Source organism: Carettochelys insculpta, chromosome 3 (assembly GCF_033958435.1).
Source record: "Carettochelys insculpta isolate YL-2023 chromosome 3, ASM3395843v1, whole genome shotgun sequence".
Taxonomy (NCBI): Eukaryota; Metazoa; Chordata; order Testudines; family Carettochelyidae; genus Carettochelys; species Carettochelys insculpta.
Genome location: NC_134139.1, coordinates 196,791,766 through 196,811,506, shown reverse-complemented (window position 1 = coordinate 196,811,506; position 19,741 = coordinate 196,791,766). Strand labels below are relative to the sequence as shown.

Sequence of the window (19,741 nt, the reverse complement as noted above, 5' to 3'; positions counted from 1 at the left end):
CCAGCCGATCTGGGGCCGCCCCCGTCACTTGCCCCTTTTACAGGGAGCTCAGAGACATCCTGGGCCCCCGGCACACCTCCTCCCCTCCAGCCACCCTTGATACCTCAGCCGACAAGCCCCAGCAGGCCCTGCAGCCGGAGTCCGCCCCGGAGGCAAGCCCCGCACCCCGGGGGCCCCCCCCGGAGCCCACCCCCGGGACATCGCAGCAGGAGGAGGAGGAGGAGGGGGCTCCTCCTCTGCAGAATCCAGGCTGCAGATCCTCCTCCTGCCATCTCGGAGCAGCAGCCGGGCCTCCGCCCCCCGCAGATCTCCAGACCGTGGGAGCGGACCGACAGGTAGGTACCCCCCTCTGGTGTACACCAGAGGGGGGTACCTACCTGTCGGTCCGCATGAGGGGCGGGGGGTAATAGATATGTGTCCAGGGCCCCCCACATGCTCACATGGCCATGGCCCCAAGGACAGCAGGGCCATGGCCCTCACAGCAGTGCATCAGCCCCTGTCCCCCCGCCACCCCGCATGACAGTGCCATGCCCCATCACCAGGCCAGGGGGGATCGGAACCTCGAGGGGCCCCCAGGAGGAGGGGGTGGGACAGCCCGCAGCAGCAGCAGCAGCATGTGATGGAGTGGGGGGAGTGCAAAAGGGAGACTCAGGCTACATATGAGCAACAAGAGCCGAATAGCTCCCAGGGGCAAAGGATGATCCTGGGGCTACAGCTGGCAGGTGACACCTCTGCCCTGGACAAAGAGGAGGGAGGAGCCAAGCTGGCTTGCAACTGGGGGGGGGAGGGCGGGGGCCACAGGTAGAGGCTAGGGGAAGGGAGAGCTGGAAGGCAGCCAGCCCGAGGAGGGGGAAAGCTGCATCCCAGAGGGCCCCCCCTTGGGGTCTTCTCCCCAGGACGGGTTGGAAGGACTGTCTCTTCCGACAGCTGGTGCTGTCACTCCTGGGAGAAACTGGGCATCTGTGGCCTAAGAAACCTCTCCTGCTGTCAGACCCTGCGGGGTGAAGTGAGAGTCGCTCCCACCGGGGGACGGGGTGCAGGGCAGGGGGACCCCTGAACCCCATCCACCACAGCAGCATCTCCCGGGGATGGGGATGGGGAACCTGCAGCACAGGGCTGGGGGGACAAAGGCCACGGCTCAGGGCCCACACTAACGCCTGTCTCCATTCTTCTTCCCCCCCTCCTCTCCTGTGTCCCGCACCTGCACCATCAGAAGGACTGGAAGAGAGCGCCGGCGAGGCCTCAGTGGTCCCGGAGAGCCCTCCGGGACCATCGCTCCAGGCCAGCCCCTCGGCCGAGGACCGACCGGCCCCACGGCGGGCTAGACAGCGGACCCCGCACCACCACCCGCCGACGGCGACGGACCCCCAGCTGCTGGCCATCCACCGACGGCAGCTGGAGGTCGCAGAGCAGCACCTGCAGCTGCAGGAGCAGGCGCTGGCCTGGCGCCAAGAGGCATGGGGGGCCTACATGGAGACTTTTAACCGCCTGGTGGACTACCTGGCCCCCCATGCCACGCCGGCCGCCGCAGCGCCCGCCGTGCCTGCTCCACCAGCCGCACCACCAGCTGCTCCGCCCGTCGCCGTCCCGTCCGCCGTCATCCCGCCACCCACCGCCGAGGGCCGGAGCGCCGAGGGACCCCTGGAGCCACCTGAGACTCGCCGGGCATCATATCTTCCGGTCCGGCCCGCCCCCACCCAGCCCCGGACAGGGCTGCGACTGCGGCGGGGCTCCCGGCCGGCCACGCCCAGTGCCGGACTATAGGGGCAACGGGCCCGGGACATGGCCCCACCCTTGTATATAGTTTAAACTTATTATTTGGTGCCCCCCGTTTGCCCCGTCCCCCCCATTAAAATAGTTCTCCCCTTTATCCTCCCTGGTTTTCTTTTTATTAATGAGGACACTTGTTTCTTAGTATTGTTTTATTTGTACATATTAGTTTGTTTCCGCATGTTTGTATATAGTTTGTTCTTGTTTCATATATTTACAGTTAAAAAAAAAAGTTCTGAAAGAAAAAGAAGTTTAAGTTCAGCCACAAGTGCGTGCTGTCATTTGTCCAGGAAAAGTGGGAGGGGGGTGCGGTGGGGTGCTCCATGGTGTGGGCGTTGGGGCAGGAGTGTGGTGGAGGAAGGGGCGAGCAGTGGGGGGCCTGGGCAGAGTTCACCCCGCAGCCTCATCATTGAAGTGGGCCCGCAGGACCTCCCGGACCCGGGTCCCTTCGGGGTCCACCTGCCGACTGGGGGCAGCAGGTGGCTGGACGTCTGCCCTGCCGGCTTCCGCAGCCCAGCCCTGGAAAAAGGTCTCCCCCTTGCTCTCCACCAAATTGTGCAGGGCGCAGCAGGCACCCACAATCTGGGGGATGTTGTTGGGGCCCGCATCCAGGCGGGTCAGGAGACATCTCCAGTGTCCCTTCAGGCGGCCAAATGAGCGCTCCACCACCTGGCGCACGTGGTTCAGGCGCTCGTTGAAGCGCTCCTGGCTAGCGGAGAGATGGCCCGTGTACGGGTGCATGAGCCACGGGTGGAGGGGGTATGCCACATCTGCGATGACGCAGAAGGGCATGGTGGTGTCCCCCAGAGGGATCTCCCGCTGGGGGATGTAGGTCCCCGCCTTCAGCCAGTGGCACAGGCCCGAGTTCCGGAAAACCCGGGCGTTGTGGGTGCTGCCAGGCCAGCCCACATAAATGTCCTGGAAACGTCCCCGGCTGTCCACCAAGGCCTGGAGGATGACAGAATGGTAGCCCTTGCGATTCAGTATCGTCCTCCACTGTGATGCGGGGCGTGGATGGGGATGTGAGTCCCATCCAGAGCCCCGAAGCAGTTGGGGAAGCCCAGGGTGGCAAAGGCCGCGATGGTGGCATCTGGGTCCCCCAGCCTCACGAGCCTGTGCAGGAGCATGGCGTTGATAGCACGCACAACCTGCAGAGAAAGCACATGGGACAGCACCAATGAGGGGTGAGCAGGGTGTGCGTGGCCCTGCCCTGCCCTGCCCTGCCCTCCTCTGCCCGGGCCCCCCTCCCCTGCCTTGCCCTCCTCTGCCCTCCCCCGCCCTGGCCTCCCCTCCCCTCCCCTGCCTCCTCTGCCCGGGCCCCCCTCCCCTGCCCTGCCCTCCCCTCGTGGGTTCTCTTACCTCCATGAGGACAGCCCCGACGGTGGCCTTGCCGACACCAAACTGCTGTCCCACGGATTGGTAGCTGTCGGGAGTGGCCAGCTTCCAGACAGCGATGCCAACCCGTTTCTGCACTGTGAGGGTACGCCGCATGGCCGTGTCCTGGTGCCTGAGTGCAGGGGTGAGCCACTGGCACAGCTCCATAAATGTCTGCCGGCTCATCCTGAAGTTCCTGAGCCAGCGGTCATCGTCCCACTCCCTAAGCACCAGCCGCTCCCACCAGTCGGTGCTGGTGGGGTAGCTCCACAGCCGCCGGCGTGTGAGGCGGGGGGTGGGGGCGGGGTGCTGCAGGGTTAGGGGTTGAGCCCTGCTGCCGTCGGGGCAGCTCCTCCTCCGGTGTAGCAAGGAGGTGCTCAGCTGCCTCCCGCATGGCATGGAGCAGGGCAAGCCCTGCTCCTGCCGGGAGGGCTGGGTGGACCTCTGGCTGCTGCTGCTGCTGCTGCTGCTGCTGCTGCTGCTGCTGCTGCTGCGGCTGGGGGTCCATGACTGCGGCGCCCGGGGTCTGTGTGCCTATGGCTCCTCAGACCGCGTGCTGTGCAGGCTCAGTGTGTCTGGGAGGGGCCCTTTAAGGGAGCGGCTAGCTGTTGCCCCGGAAGCGCTAGTCCGCCCTGTGACCCTGTCTGCAGCTGTGCCTGGCAGCCCTATTTCAATGTGTGCTACTTTGGTGTGTAGACGTTCCCTTGCTGCGCCTATTTCGATGTTGGGCTGCGCAACGTCGAAGTTGAACATCGACGTTGCCGGCCCTGGAGGACGTGTAGACGTTATTCATCGAAATAGCCTATTTCGATGTAGCGTGCACGTGTAGACGTAGCCTAAATGTCATTAAAATACCCAAATACTTCATCCCACTTCTCAGGAAAGACATAAGAGTCACAGACTGCAGAGCGAGCTCACTTACCAAGATTTTGTTACCTTTGCTGAACATACTACAGAACATTTACCAGGATACTAAGAAGGGTAATCATACATAATTAAAACTAAAATACACTTGTCAAAATCAGAGATAAACTAATCTTCCAAAACTTCAGTTCATGACTTCATGCACATTAGTGAACTTATTCTCACATGCCCCCGTTAGGGAACATTAATCGAACAACCCAAAATTTGGTGAGTTGGGGTTCTTGGCATTTGATTTGGATTTATCTTTAACCAAAAATAAGGAGCAAGATCTGTAGTGTGATGTAACACCTTGAAGCTGTTTGGGATATATTTTTACCACGCATGTTAATCTACTCACAAACTCTGATGATTTGCACTGGATCTCCCAGTCATCAGTGTAGATAAGAACCTGATCCAAAGACCATTGAAGCAGGTAGAAAGCTCCAATGGCCATACAGCAGGCACATAGTTAATGTTTTCTGTAGCTAGTGACCAGTCTAGCACAGCAATGGGAAATCAGAGATACAAAGTGGGCCACAAGTGGATCGCTTTCACCTCAGTGGGCTGCAGTAACCCACGACCACTGGAGTTCCACCTGTGGTCCCATTGCTTCCTATCTGCCTCCCTCTTCCATGCACCTCTTGTGCACTGGGGAACCAAAGTCCTATACTTCCTACTCATCCCCTTCCTTCCCAACCCTTTTGGAGCACTGCAAATTATGTGATTCATGCTCTTTTCCCTTTCATCCCCCTCCGTCCTAGAGCTGGAATGGAATCAATCAGCCATTCCAAAGACCATTGAAACAACTGGAAAGCTTCAATAGGCATAGATCAGGCACATATTTAATAGGGGGTCCACAAGCTGCAAGTGGAGCCACAGTGGGCTGCATTTGGGCCACAGACTGCAGGTTGCTCACCACTGGCCTAGCAGGAGTTATGGCTACAGCTTCATTATCATTGTATATTTTCTGAGGTCTGATGGTTCTATAATACTGATGTTTTGGTTAATCAACCAAACAAGTGGAAATCACATGGCTGCATCTCCACGTGCCACTTCTTCCGAAAGCAGCATGCTAATGAGCCAAGGGGAAGATGCTAATGAGGCATGGATGCAAATTTTCCATGCCTCATTAGCATACCGGAACGTGGTTCAGAGTCCAGAAGAAGCTCTTCCAGCCTCCAAAGTACATGTGGAGACATGCAACCCATAGGGATCTTCCAGAAGGAAGCCCTCTTTCCGCAAGCCCCTTCTTCCCCAAAATTTGGAGACGCAGCCCATATGATTAACTAGAGACATAACTGCATTAGAAATGCATGACACAGATGAACTGTTCCTCTAGCAAATTTAAGTCTCTCTGGATTTCACCCACTAATGTGGAGGTAGGATATGGAACAACAGTGCTGCTGTCTGTAGCAATAATTCATGGTAGAGGTTGAACCACTCTAGTCTGGCACCCTTGGCACCTGACTGGTGCAAACCATAGGAGGTCAGTATTTTCTAGCAGTGTTACCAACAATTCCACTGCCTACTGGGCTCTTAGAAGACATTTAGAGGTAAATTAGAACTACAGATCAGCACAGAACACTGACAGCCAGGATTGGTGGTTGTAAACAAAGTTTATGGGACCAGGGGAAACTTGGCCACATCCAGGATAAATGGTCATCCGGCTAACTAAAATCACGCTGGACTACAGATGTTGGTGTGTGAAAGAGTTCTGGATTAGAGAGAGTCAATCTGTACTTATAAATGACTTTCCACTAAGAAGGTACCTAGCAAATGTTAACTAATTAATTTGTGCAGCAGTAGATGGTTACCGAGGAATGTGTTATTAGGCTTAAGGACTAAAATATTGGCTGGGGGCTAAACAATATGTTCTAATATCTCTTAGTATAGGACAGCTTGTGGCCCATGTGTCATCTATACCCTTAGGGACTGGATAGACCCCACATCACCATTCTGTGGCCAGCTTCATCTTTTAAGTTCCCCAGTATGGTCTGCAGGAGCACTTAATTGGCACTGTCTGTGAGCAGAGACACTCATTGGTCTTGTGAGGGTGCGACCCATAACAATGTACTCTCACTCCAAGGTCACAACACAAAGCTGGATCCCAAACCTAAACACAACCTTCCCAGTAGATTAGCAATGCCTGTGCATGGTGCTTAACGGACAAAAAGAAAACACACAACCTGCTCGGCAGACTTTCCAAACTCAGGTAAGATGTGACCTGAAGAGCGACTGAGAGCATCCTGACAGATCCTCACAGGTGAAAATTGATATAGATCAGAGATCCCCATAGGATGAGGCATGTGCCTTACGGAGGCACAGAGGAACATTAAGGGGTACATAGCTGAGGCCCAGCCAGCCCCCATGGGAGGCATTGAGTGAGCACCACTCGGCTCTGCTTGTAGCTCTGTCCCTGGCTGCTGGCCCCAGAAGCTGGTCCCATGCCGGGGTCCCTGCTGCCAGCACCATGCCAAGGGCCCCACTCGTGGCCCTGGGTCCCCAGCTCCTGGCCTGGTCTCCACTCCTAGCCCCACTCCTGCCCTCAGCTGTGGCCTCAGCCTTGACCCTTTTACCCCGTACTCATTTCCTCCTGAAACCATGACCCAATCCTGGCCCAGGCTCAAGGTGGAAGATGCAAATGGGGATAAGGAAAGGCATGATCCAGAAATTGACATGATCCAGAATAGGCCAGTTGACTTTCACAGAGCTACACTGATTTACACCAGGTGAGGATCTGACTCTCTTGTGGGAGGGGAAAATGGAGAAATGTAGCTGCCGAGTTCAGGGGATAGTTTTAGCTCCCACTATAAATGTCATACAGCAGTGTTTCTCAACCTTTTTTTTTCAAAAAGTACTGCCTTTTCAAAAATAATAAGTACTCCCAGACTTCTCTTATGTACCTTTAAAGGTATATTTACCACTGGTTGAGAAGCATGGTCCTTAGGTAATCCAAGGTCTTGAAACAAGCCCCATTCAACCTTTCCAGATTATTGTACCCTTTTCCTGAGTCAGATTTGCTCTGCATACCACCTAGTTACACCTCACTTAAAAATTACTTACTTACAAAAACTGCAAAAATATCACAGAAGATGACTACTGAAATCTTGCTGACTTTCTACCATCTTATTATACAATAAATGATTTGGAATAGAAATATCGTACTTACATTGCAGTGTAAGGCATATGAAGCAGTAGAAACAAGTCATTGTCTGAATAAACTTTTGGATTGTAAAGACTTTACTACTGTTTTTATGTAGCCTGTTTTGAAACCAGGCAAATATCTAGATGAGTTGATGGACCCCATGGAAGACCTCTGAGTACCCCTGCTTGAGAAACACTGTCATAGAGGTATTAAGAGGCATGCATTTATTTTTAACACTTCTGTGTGAGTAGTTGAAAGAGGAGGCCTGGAGCTTCTCAGCTGCAATAACACAGCCTGAGAAGCCAAATCAGATCACTCTGTTCATCCAATTAATTTTTAAAAAAGGTGTCACTATTGTGCAGGTTACCACAGCAAACCAACTGTGCCAACTCGACACAATCTTGAGATGCTTGAGAGCAGTTCCTGATCTTGACTAGATGGGTCCAAATTTAGAGTAACTCCTTTAAATGCACTGTCCCAAACTGATTAGCAATAATACCAGATGCCATCTTAGAATATGCCAGCGAAAAGACATATATAAATAACAATGTACTTTTTTAAGTGTGAAACCTCCTTGCAATGAGTTCGTAATATACCCTGCTCACCGGCATTGTCCTGCTGCTTGGTGTTCTTTATGTATGCAGAGAATTTGGAGAAGATATCTATCCCGGCAGAGTTTGATTCACGATGCGTAGCAGCCAGTTTGGGGTACCTGAAAAGGAGAGGATCAGTCTGGAAAATAATGCCCTATTGTTGCCAGCAATATACTGATCGTTACAAATGCTGTTTAGAGAAACAGGAAGGAAAATATCCCTGTTGCTGGAACTATAATTAATGCTGTCATTTATCTCAGCACGAAGCTTGACAAAACCCTCTTAATAACACTGCTGTCCTGGGGAGCTAGGCAATTGGAGAGTTACACAGTGATAGTTTTATGACAAGGGTCATTGTACTAGCACTTAATAATGTGACCAGCAGCCAGTGTACAGTGGCCTTAAATCAGAAAGAGGCGTAGATGTCTAACAGAGTGTGGGGGAGTTTGGCAGCAAATGCCTTCTGTTACCAGTGGCAGACCTGTGCTTAACTGAAAATGTAGCCCAGAATGTAACAGCAAGGAACTTTTGTATAATGAAAGTGGATGAGTGTGGAGTTTTGATTCCGTGCATTTTTTTAAAGAGACATGGTTTGCAAAGGAATGTATTGATTTGAAAGACCAGAGCAGATTAAGGGACTGATTCAAAGCCCACTGAAGTAAACATTAGCACGCTCATTGACTTGAGTGGGGCTATGTCTGCAGTAGACATAGGAGTCAACCTCTCACACACAATTTTAGCTATGTAAATTGCATAGCTAAAGTTGACTTATCAGTGGTCGACTGCCTTGCTAGGGCTGTTCTCATGGAAGAAAGTTGATGGGAGCATTTCTCCCATTGACCTTCCTTACTCCTTGCTGCTTGCGAGGAGTTCCGGGGTTGACATTGACCCTGGAAAACACCATTTTGAGTGGGTCAATCTTATGTGGCAGTATAGATGCAGACTAAGTCTTGAACAGGTCCCTAAAATGTTTTAGCATATCTTTAATGGAGGGTGTAAACACCACACAGTCCACCTAGCCAGTTTTCATATTCATAGAGCTTGAGGACAGAAGGGACTGACCATCAGAACATTAATATAACCTCCTATATACCACAAGCCGAAAATTTTCAGTTACCCATCTTTTCAGACCAATAATGCATATTAAGCTAAACCAGATCTCCCAGAAAGGCATCCAGTCTTGATGTGAAGAAATCAAGTGATGGGGAAACTACCACAGCCCTTGGTAGTTTGTTCCAATGATTAATCACCCTCACTGATAAATATTTGTGCCTTATTTCTAACTTGCTTTTGTCTGGATTTCATTTTTTGCCATGCCTTTCACCCCTAGATTATAAATCCCCTTAGAACCTGGTATTTATTGCCATGAATATATTTATACACTGTAAACAACTCACTTCTTAATCTTCTTTTTTGCTAAATAAAACATGTTGAACTCTGTCAGTCTCTCACTATAAAGCTTTTTGTCTAGCCTTCAAATCATTTTTGGTCCTCTTCTCTACATCCAGTCCAATTCTTCAACGTCCTTTATAAAATGTGGATGCTATAGATGGGCACACAATTCTAGAGTGGGTCTTACCAAAGGCTTTGTATAGAGTGTTGTGTGTGAGGCAGACCAGCTGATGTGGGAGGAGGACAAAGGGGGCAGCTACCAGGCCTAGTGATTCAAAGGGGCCCAGGACTCCTGGCCACTGCCACTGCTACTGCAGCAATTGTGGCAGCTGGAGCCCCAGGCTCCTTTGAATTGCTGTCACAGTGCCATGCCAGGCGCTCTACATGGCTCTGACAGGTGTATGGGTGGTACACTGTGGTCTAGGCAGTGCTAAGGGCTGATTGAGCCTGACCCCACCAATGCCACCTTTGGCCCCACCCCTTCTGGTGGCATAGCTCTGCCCAACACACACACCTTTCCCCGGGGCCTGCAGTGACTGTTGGTCCTGGTGGTATTAGGAGAAAACGTCCTGCAAGCATTAATCATGTGAGCAACTTTCACACATGCAAGCAGTCCCACAGAATGCATCTAAACTGTTCCCTGGGTCAAGGCTACTCCTGTGAGTAATGGCTGCAGGACTGGGGGCCATCTTGTGAGCTCCAGATAAAATACCTTCCTCCATTCCTAACAAACTCTGACCAAAAAGCACAATTTGTTACTTTGGAGGTGCAAGCATCTCCTCCAGGAACTCCTCAATTTTGTTGATGTCTGTCTTGACCTCTCCATTAAAAGTCAAGAATGGGGGATGGGTTCCAGGAGCCAAATTGTGTAGATCAGCTGGCTTTCTGCAGAAAGAAAAGAAAAAGTCATGGTATCAGCAGTCATTGATTATTATAGAGCCCTACTGGTATATATGGCACATAGGAAACCAGTTACTTGCCCCCGCTTATTTTATTCAGTATTTAAAGTATTTTGAAAGAGTCCTAGTTAACATGCAAAATAAAAATTTTCTATAAATTATCAGGAAACTGAATCTCAACTACTTTGTCGTGTGTCTTCAGCATTATGTGTTGATGCAAAACCCATTGAAGTCAATGGAGGGCCTGTCTTTCTAATAACGATCAAGCTATCGGCCGCTGAGATGCCTTTTTCCAAATAAATTAAGCAATAATTGTTACCTTTTCAAGTCAACTGTGGTGACATTAAACACAACTCCTTTGAGCCAGAGTATCATGAACAGACGCTGTGAAAAAGGACAGTTCCCAATACTTTCTCCATCTATACCAGCCTATGGGAAACAAAGGGAAAATAATTAGCATGCACCAAGAAGTCTGCTCACTTCCTGTGAGAATGAAAACTAGATGTCAAAATAAAAATTACCAGAATGAAAATAAACAGTATTAGACAACAACACTGCTCATCATCCCCAATATAGTAATGGAATTACTCCGATCTTAGCATTGGCCAGTAGTTTGAGAGACTGTCCTAGCCTGTGTCATAGAAGAAGATCTGGCTAGGGAAAGTGGGTCCCTAAGCCATTGTTTAGCTCATTTCTGGAATGCTGTTTAGGCTCTCAATTTCCCTTTTCAACATAAAATCATGTGGGAAACAGAGCTGTTAGATAACTCCAGAGCAGGTCTGCAGCTGATATATACAGTCATTGCCACAGGACTTCCATGGATCCATGACTCTTTCTCCCCAGCAAAGACTCTGCCCTGCAGTCCCTACAAAAAAAGGACCCAAGAAAAGACTTCTAGATCCAAACTGGAGTCCAAACATTTCCAACATCCAGAAATATTTGGATCTGGAGTTCTAGTTTACATTCATAGAAGAAATGGAAATCAGATTACAGCATTTGGATCCCAACCAAAAGATGAACTTTTGCGAAGTTCAAGGGAGATATCTACACCAGAGTTCCGGTCTGTGTCCATCCCTAATAGCTATTGAGTTTCCTACAAACAGCTGCAAGGCAATAAAAAAACTGCTAGCCTTAGCATTGAGGAAATGACCTGGTAGATCTTTCAGAAGTTTATGGTATTTAGCTATGTAAAAATACAAATAACCCTGGTTAAGATGCACAAAAGCTGTATCCAAGGTCAACATCCTTGCATAATATATACCAGAATGGCCAAAACTTTCAGGATGATAATGATTTTGAGAAAATCAGTTTTAATTTATGGTACCATCATGAATGACTGATTGGTGTTTAAAAGAGTCTTATGATCTTGGTGAAGCAACCCATCTTTCTTTGTTCATTATATGGGTTGAAGATTTATGCATACAGGGTATGTTTGGGATATGGGTGGTGAAATAATTTATCACATACATTTTTTTTCTTCAGAAGATATATCATATTATTCTGTTTGCTCTCATAAGTTTTGTCCTCTTGATACTGAAGATGAGAGGCAGTATTAGTGTGCCCTAGAGAAAGAATCACTTCTAATTACTAGAGCTCTGCAAAAAGGTTTGTAAACAGAACTTGGCCAGTTTTACCAAACTCTGGCAGTTTAGCTGGAACATTTGCTGTTGAGGGTATGAACCTTGCAGGCAATCTGGGCTCAGTTTTAGGTGAGCCTGTGTTTGCAGAGACAAAAGATTAATTCGATCTGCTAAATTCCAGTTGAGATCCAGGATTTCAGCTGCCTCCCTCCACCCCATACATAAGGTTTTGGTCCAGTCTATTAGAAAGATAGGGATCATCTGAAATACTCTAATTTGGGTCTAGGTGCAGATTAAAACACTTTGGGCTATGGTTACACTAGCGAGTTTTGCCAACAAAACCCCAGGTTTCTTGACAAAACTGGTGAAACATCCACACACACAATGTGTTTTGCCGACAGTTTGTCTATAAAATTCAGCACTTTCACCAGCAGCATTCTGCCTCTTAGCCACGAGGCATAACACTGCTATCAATAGAATCTGTTGACAAAAAAGCTGTGTGGATGCTCTGGAGGGGCCTTCTCTGTTTTGTTGTGAGAGCAGTAGGAAGAGACCAGTCCTCTGTCAACAGACCAGAGTGCTCTTCTGATTGGCTTTTGCGTGTGGCTGCACTCTGTCAACAGTTTTGTTGGGAAACCTCTTCAGACAGTGACTTCTGTCAGCAGATCACTGTAGCTTAACCCTAGTCTTGCATAATGTGGGGGCATTCAAATCTGATGGTTTGGTTTGAGTGCCTCTGCTTGAAACCACCGGTTCATCGGGCACTTGATTTTGACATAGAATCAGCAGACACCAAGGTAAGGCTGAAGAAGATTCATTTGCACAAATCGCTGGGCAGTGGAGTAGCCCCGTTTTGCTCAGCTCTGCAACAGGACACAGTTATTTCTGTTCTGAAAATTGCATGGTAAGATCAAACACTGAGTTACCATGGAAAACCAGGCACTTTCATATTGTTGGATACAAGCAATAATTGTGAAATTACATCCATTAAACCTGCACTAGTGTCTGTTAACTTTTTACTGAAAAGAGGCCAGCACTGTAAGTGGATATGCTGGCCTGAAGTCAAACTCTCCTCTCTGTAATATCATGGCAATTCCACTGAGGCTAGCCCATGGAGTCTATAGCTAACCCAACTCTATATGAGTAAACATTTGGGAAACAATATAATGGTCGCTGAATCCAAGGAGAGATCAGTGTAGACAGTGAGTCCGATTCTTGTCTCATTTACACTGGACATGGAGCCTCAGCAACAGCATAGAGTTGGCTCTTACTGTGCCGCTCACCGACTAATGATGTTCCTATTGTCAACTTGATTCCATTGTGTCCGATTCACTATTGCCCAGACCTTTGTGCAAAGTGGTTGTGAAATGCCACTGCATGCCACACAGCCAGTCAGTCTACCCACTAGACCATACTCTCTTTCTTTGCAGAAAATACAGGCAAGGCTTACTGATTCAGTGACACTCTTCATTACTAATAATAGCAGTATTTTAATATGGAACAGGCAAAACAAGAGCAAAAATCTTACACAGGTAATAACTTCAAAGGGCAAGCAGAACACCCTTGGATCATTTGTGGAGTCGTCTTAATATGCCACAAGGAGAAGGTGAAGAAAAGAAAGCTTACTCAGCCTGAACTTCCAAAGGAAAACTGTTTGCATGATAGCACCCACATAGTAATTAAATAAAGTTAATTATACACCTGTCCAACAGAACACAGAATACAAATAAGAGGTTAGTCCAAATGAAAATCCAAAGCAGTGGTCAAGAAAGAGAAAGGCTAACAACTGGCAGATTGAAGAAATTAGTTTTGTTCATGGTGCTATTCAAAGTGAATTTGCCATTGAAATGCAAATACATACATGATCTCTTTCAGTTTAACACTGATGCTTTTTTCCTATTGGTGATTGAGTTTGGATGTGTAGATGGTAGGGAGGAAGTTCAGAAGCTAAGATAAAATATTCTGGAAAACGTATGTCTTAAAGTATCCGGAGAATAATGGATAGATGCTTGGTAGGGTAACAAAGCTCTCATGATTTCTCAGTCATCACTTCTTGCCCTCAGAAACACTGATCAGCCAATGTCTATGTGTTCTAGTGAATAATGGCCTGTCCATGCATGCCCAACACATGTTAGTAATCCTTACTCATGTGAGCAAGAAGTGCTGCAAGGTTTGCAGGACAGACTTTTATTGCGTATAACTTGATAATAGTTTGGAGTTTGTGGGAGTTTGTGCCTTTGTCTAGAACTGTCTCCTTCCTTCTTTGAAATCTCCCAGTTGGCTGGCTTGATTTCAATTAAACTCAAAGGAATTTAACTGCTAGTAAAAAGTGTCAGTTATTTTCCTGACCAGCCTCCAGATTCTTAAACACTAAAAGTCCAATTACAAGAAAATCCTCCCTGGAACTCAGTGTAAACATATTAGAACAACTCCACTCTCTCACCAGCTGCTTGCCTCTAGGTTAGTGGGTGAAGAATGAATGGTATTTCAGTCTTATTACATACATATAGGAGACTCCTACATAAATAATTCAGTACTGTTAATTTATAAAGTGTACAGCGGTGTGGAGGTAGGGGTTTGATAACTCACTGAAGGAGAAAATCAGGATGGGTTTAAAAAGAAAGACACAGTAACTTTCTGGGCCTGATTTATTTATTAATAGCATCAGTCAGTACCTAAAGGCCCCAGTCATTGTCCAGTGTAGTTAATAACTGGGATCAACAAACTCTAAGTGCACGCTATTATAATGTAGTAAGTGGGATAGACTCTCTCACTCATTCCTGAAATAATCCAGCTGGTGTGCTCACTCTGATATACCATCTGACAGTAGGAACTTAACATTGTTAACCTTTAAAAACCATGCAGTTTCATTTCCAGTTATTCCCAGAATGGAGCAACTTGAAAGGCAAAACAATATTGTCATTAATTATGATCATAAAAATTACTAAATATCCAATTTCAGTATTGTAGCAGAATATTGCAAAGTGCTGCATATTTGGAGGATCGGGATATATTCAGAGCCATCTTGTCTCCTTGTTTAATTTTGCACTGCACTGGGACCATTCTGCATAACAGGATGAAGTTTTTCTCAGGTCCCTTTGGACATTGCGGTTTGTATGCAGATGTTTTGATGATGCCCATATATTTTTAAAGGGATTTGAACAAATTAACAGAAGCAGGAATACTCACTGATCTACCTATGTCCTGGTGAGGATTAACAAGAGATTCAGTTTTATCATTCTTATTATCAAAATCCAATTTCTTGCTATACAGCTTTGTGCTCCCCCTATTTTATAATGGGGAAGGGGTCTGCCTTTAGACCCTCTACTTATTCTCAAAACTCAAGGGGGAAGTGAAAATCATATCTGAAGCCAGGAAATATCCTATTTATTGTGCCATCTACTACATATTGTAGTGAGTCTGTGCATCTGTCTGTCTTTCCATGAGTCCGTCCATCCATCTGTGAGTCCTTTTGTTCAAGAACTCCTCCTAAGTGGTCAGAGCTAGGCCCACCAATTTGGTATGCAGCTTCCTCTTATCCTAACTGAAAGCAAAGACAGGTTTTGGTTTTGCCAGGAGAATATGGTGTATCTGGAATCCGACTGTTTTCTATAACATGGAGAGGCAGGCTCTGAAAGCAGGTACATTTATGCTTCTCAATGACCCTGGGGGGGCAGCGAGTACAGGGGACAGTTATGCAGGCCAAATCTCTCCCCCCCTGGCCCTTGGCCCCAGAACTGGAGAGGGAGGTGGGGGAAGAGGCGCTGGCTGGGCAGCATGGCCCCAGTGAGCTGCTCTTGCTGGAGGAGCACTGCCCTCACCACCCTGGGCAGCCCCAGTGAGTCCCCCAGCCAGACCTCCCAGCCTCCTGCCCTGACCCACTGGCCTAAGCCCCCCATCCTCTAACCTGAATCCTGCAACCCCCCTCCACTATTCTGAGCCTGCCCTGACTCCTACATGCTCCACCTCCTGCCCTAAGCCCCCACCCCTCCCAACCACCTGCCCTAATTCCTGCTCCCCTCACACCCTGCCTCCACAAGGACCTGAGCAAAGCTAGGTAAACACTCTAGTATTATATATATGCAAGATGAGATCAAGTATTCCAACGCATTGCTGTAGTGAAGAGTTGCTAGTTTCTTTTTTTAAGATGTTCTTGTCCACATATTAACTCCTGTAAGCTGTTTGGAGTGCCATCAATGGAGAGATGAGTATATTCATAGTATGGTACTGGTAGCTCTCAGCTAAGAACTTAATCATGTATCCTAGGCCTTATGTAAGACAGGACATTCCTGTTGACTGTGATCCCAGTTCTTGAAAGCAATCATCTATGATCTTAAATAAATCCCAATTCAGAGTAACGATGTTAATCTTTATGCTTGTACTTATGTCCTACTAACTTCAGTGAGAGTTAAGCATGTGTTCAAGTCCTTTCCTGAACAAGGGCCCCTGTAACAGCAATAAATTCACTATTTAACATTTAAACTTTGTTGGACGTCTTCCAAGACTTGAGCATTTGTTAGAGGAAAAAAGAAATGGTGCTTAAAAATGGCATCATTGGTGCATGTGCCAAAGAGAAAAGGAGTATTTGCTAGAAAAGCTGGAAGGACAGTAACAGAAAGGAAGAGCTGAGGTTCTTCAGCCAAAGCCACAGAATACAGCCAACAGTGGTGCTCACATTTGACTCCTAAACCCAACATATGTTATATTCATTTAAACAAAATTTGGCCTGCATTATTAGTCACTTGACTGATTTACATTCGTACGGCAGTGAGACTCTCAGGTCAGGAGAGGTGTTGCATGCCTGCGGCCTTTAGGATTTTCAGGTTGGCAGAGTTTTATTTTGGAGATCCCTCAGGTATTCAGAGTCAGGAAGTGACAATTGTTAGCTGAAAGTTTGATTCATACATAAATAGTGCCATTTTCTAACCCTTTCTGTTCAACTGAATGCTGGTCTGAACAGTCAGATGGTTCGATCCTTCCTTGAGGAGTTACCACTGAATCTCATAACTAATGATCAAAATGTTAGTTAAGTGGCATATTGGAAAGAGCCAGGGAACTTGAATTTTGTGGGAGACATCCATTCACAATCTGTGAGGGAAGGAGATAAGCCACTGGCTGGCACCTGAACCTACCCTGGGAATTTTTACCATATGTAAGGAGATGACTTCAAAGGTTGAGTTCACAATTTGAAAAGTTATAATCTCTCATTATAACAGGGCTTTTAGGGAAATACGATGGCCATGTGGTTTGACGCAGGGCCAAGAACCAGGGCTTCCCACATGACATTAAGCAAGTTGCTTGGTCTCTTTATGCCTAAGGTCCTTGTTTGTAAAAAGAGGGAAATAGAAACATCAGGATTTATTAATTACCATTTTCAGGTGATCTGAGATCCTCAGATAAAAGTGTGAAGTAGTATCATTGCTGTTGTGAGTCCAGTGTAGTGAGAAAGAAATGCCGACACAGTAATTCCATATAAAACCACTATTACTTTTATATCTGTTTGTGGTAGTGCTCAATTAAGCTGTTAACTTTTTGCCTTGATGAATAGTGACCATTTATTTCTACTTTTTTGCTTTTTCTCTTTTAACCAGTTTCTTATTAATTGCAGTAATTGAACCTCTCACCCCAAAACAGAGTGTTTCATTGTCATAGAAACATCCTATTAATAAGGTTCTCATAAGCTTCTGGAAAATTTAAAAAACTATAACCAAGATTTCAAAAAAGTGATTAGTGATTAGCTGTGCCTCAATGCCTGGGTGGTTAGTCACCATAACATGGCTCAGTTTCTTGAAGGTCGGTATTCAATGTTTTATGAAAATCTGGCACCCGTAGACATCTCAATTTGGTCACCCTAAGCTAAGGCACTTAAAACCATTCATGGCTTTTTGAAAATCTTAGCTTAAATCTACCAGTTAGCCACTATTTTGCCAACTCTCAAAGAGTGTGAGTATATTGAAAAGCCAGTAGAAGCCATACAGCTGTTACACTGCTAAGGTTGCTTACATGAAGTACCTAGGCTCTGGTCCAGTGCAAAAGAGAGAGTTGGTGAACCATAGTGGAGATGCCAATCCCTTCCAATGTAAAAGAGGTTAACTATGAGCAAAATATTCAGTTTTATGTCCAATAGCCAAAATTACTGCTTGTACCATCCCTAATTCAGAGCCTGTGATTTGTTCTTTGCAGACAAGATTTAGTAAGTATCATTCCTATTCCCATTTATATTAATTATCTACCATTAAAAATAGAAGAGAAACAAATACAAGTACAAAAGATCATTTCTTGGGCCAATATACTATTATGATCAATCTGTCCTCCTTTATCTTGATGACAATAGAGATGAAATCCTCACAGACTTGGTATCTGCTGCTTTAAAGAACACGTGACAGATAACATGACAATTCAAATCACTTTCATGTAACATGATCTACCCATGAATAGTCAGTGCTTGTCCATATCATATTTATACAAATTATTGTTATGAAGCCTTAACAAATGCAAGGTTCATTTCTAAAACAAAATATAACACATGCAGAGACTGTGCATTGACTCTTCATATGTCCCGTGCTTTATTGTCTCACAGAGCATGCTGGCGCTGTTGAAGCCTAGTATAGTTTTCCATGTACTCACATAAGCTAATACAAAATGAGATTTCAACATAACTACTGTGAACGGCACTAAAATCCTTTGTTTCCTTTGTGCCCTGCTCCCACAAGCCTCTGTGTTTTATTATTTACATAACAATAGAACCAAGGCAATCTGCTGAGATACGAGTCCCATTGTGCTAGGGACTGTATGCTGGAATTCCCTTCTATAGCTGCACTTTTTAGTTCCCAAGAACTTTGCTTGACTTCTAACTTATCGCTTATCATTTTCACACAGCAGAACTACACAGAGCTGATCATACTCACATGTAGGGTGTAGGTGCAGGGTATACCACACATCTAAAGTATATTATTACTCAGCTTATATGCACTTTCTAAAACAGACTGGCAGGTCATTGGCAGTGCCAGTAACAGGATTACAGACCACAGGCTTTCTGGTTAATGGTGTTGCTAAGAAAGGAAAACTGGTTGGGCCCCAACTTATGGTGGACAGGTAAAAACCAGAGAGCTTGGCTGGGTCCCTTATCGGCTTTGACACACTGGGCCCATCACTTGTCGTGTAATGCACTGTTCCCCACATTGCAGAAGCAGCAATCCCTGTTCTTTTCTGGACTGCTGCTGTTACTCTGACTCTAGCTGCTCTTTGTTGCACGGTTTCCCATCCGTGGGCTGTGAGGAGCGCACAAGGTCCCTGCAGTGCAGCTGTGTTCCCCTAGTATGTCCTCTTTGTCCCTGTTGGGTAGTGGGCAGAGGACTGTCTGGAATAGCTCAGGGGAGACCTTTCTCTTTTCTCAATGCCTGGAGCAATCCACTGCTGCTGCTATTATTACAGGGAGGAAGAAAAAGAGTACCCAGGGGCTTACATCTGGGTGTGGGTTGGTGCTGACTGCATGAGCTATGCCCGTGTTTCTGATATCCAGGCCAATGGACTATACGTTAAACCACACTGCCTCTCTGCTTTCTCCTACACTGCCCTCTATATCTGGAACAACTTCCCTGACTCTCTATGCCACCCATCTTCCATGACCTTCATCAGAAACTCCTTTAAAAGCCACTTCTTTCATCTGACTTACCAGCACTGACCCCATGCCTGTAACTGCTTTAAAAGAGAAAATTGAAAAGGGAACAAACAATTTACACAACTAACTTTATCCTGTACAGTGTTCACGCTGCCCTTACATCTCACCTCTGTCACATCTCATTGTCCTGTGCCTTAGCTTGGGAGCTACTCCAGGGAGGGTTGTCTCTCTGAATATTTATAGGTTCATTTCAATAAATACATAATGATAAATTAAAACAGCTCCTGCCACTCTGCAGGGAATGTGCTTCCCCAGTCTCAGCTAGACTCCACAGGAAGATACAGTAGTTACTGCAGGATCCTGGGTAATGAATATTGTTGGTATCTGTATATAACCACAATATGGCCATCCTCCTTGCTCCTCGCCTTTCTGCCCCCTTCATAGGGTGAAAACCAAGCTCAATG

At 46.8% G+C, this 19,741-nt stretch overlaps 1 protein-coding gene across 2 annotated transcripts in view; it reads right to left on the bottom strand.

Moving 5' to 3' along the window:
• Window positions 1-19,741, bottom strand: part of CLIC5 (chloride intracellular channel 5) — a 125,221-nt gene that overhangs the window by 29,520 nt on the left and 75,960 nt on the right. For both annotated transcript variants that reach the window (XM_074991366.1, XM_074991367.1), the window contains exons 2-4: window positions 10,396-10,505; window positions 9,937-10,062; window positions 7,798-7,904 (exon numbers count right to left, since the gene is read on the bottom strand). In XM_074991366.1, coding sequence (XP_074847467.1) covers window positions 7,798-7,904; window positions 9,937-10,062; window positions 10,396-10,505 — 343 coding nt within the window. The remainder of the gene's footprint in view (window positions 1-7,797; window positions 7,905-9,936; window positions 10,063-10,395; window positions 10,506-19,741) is intronic.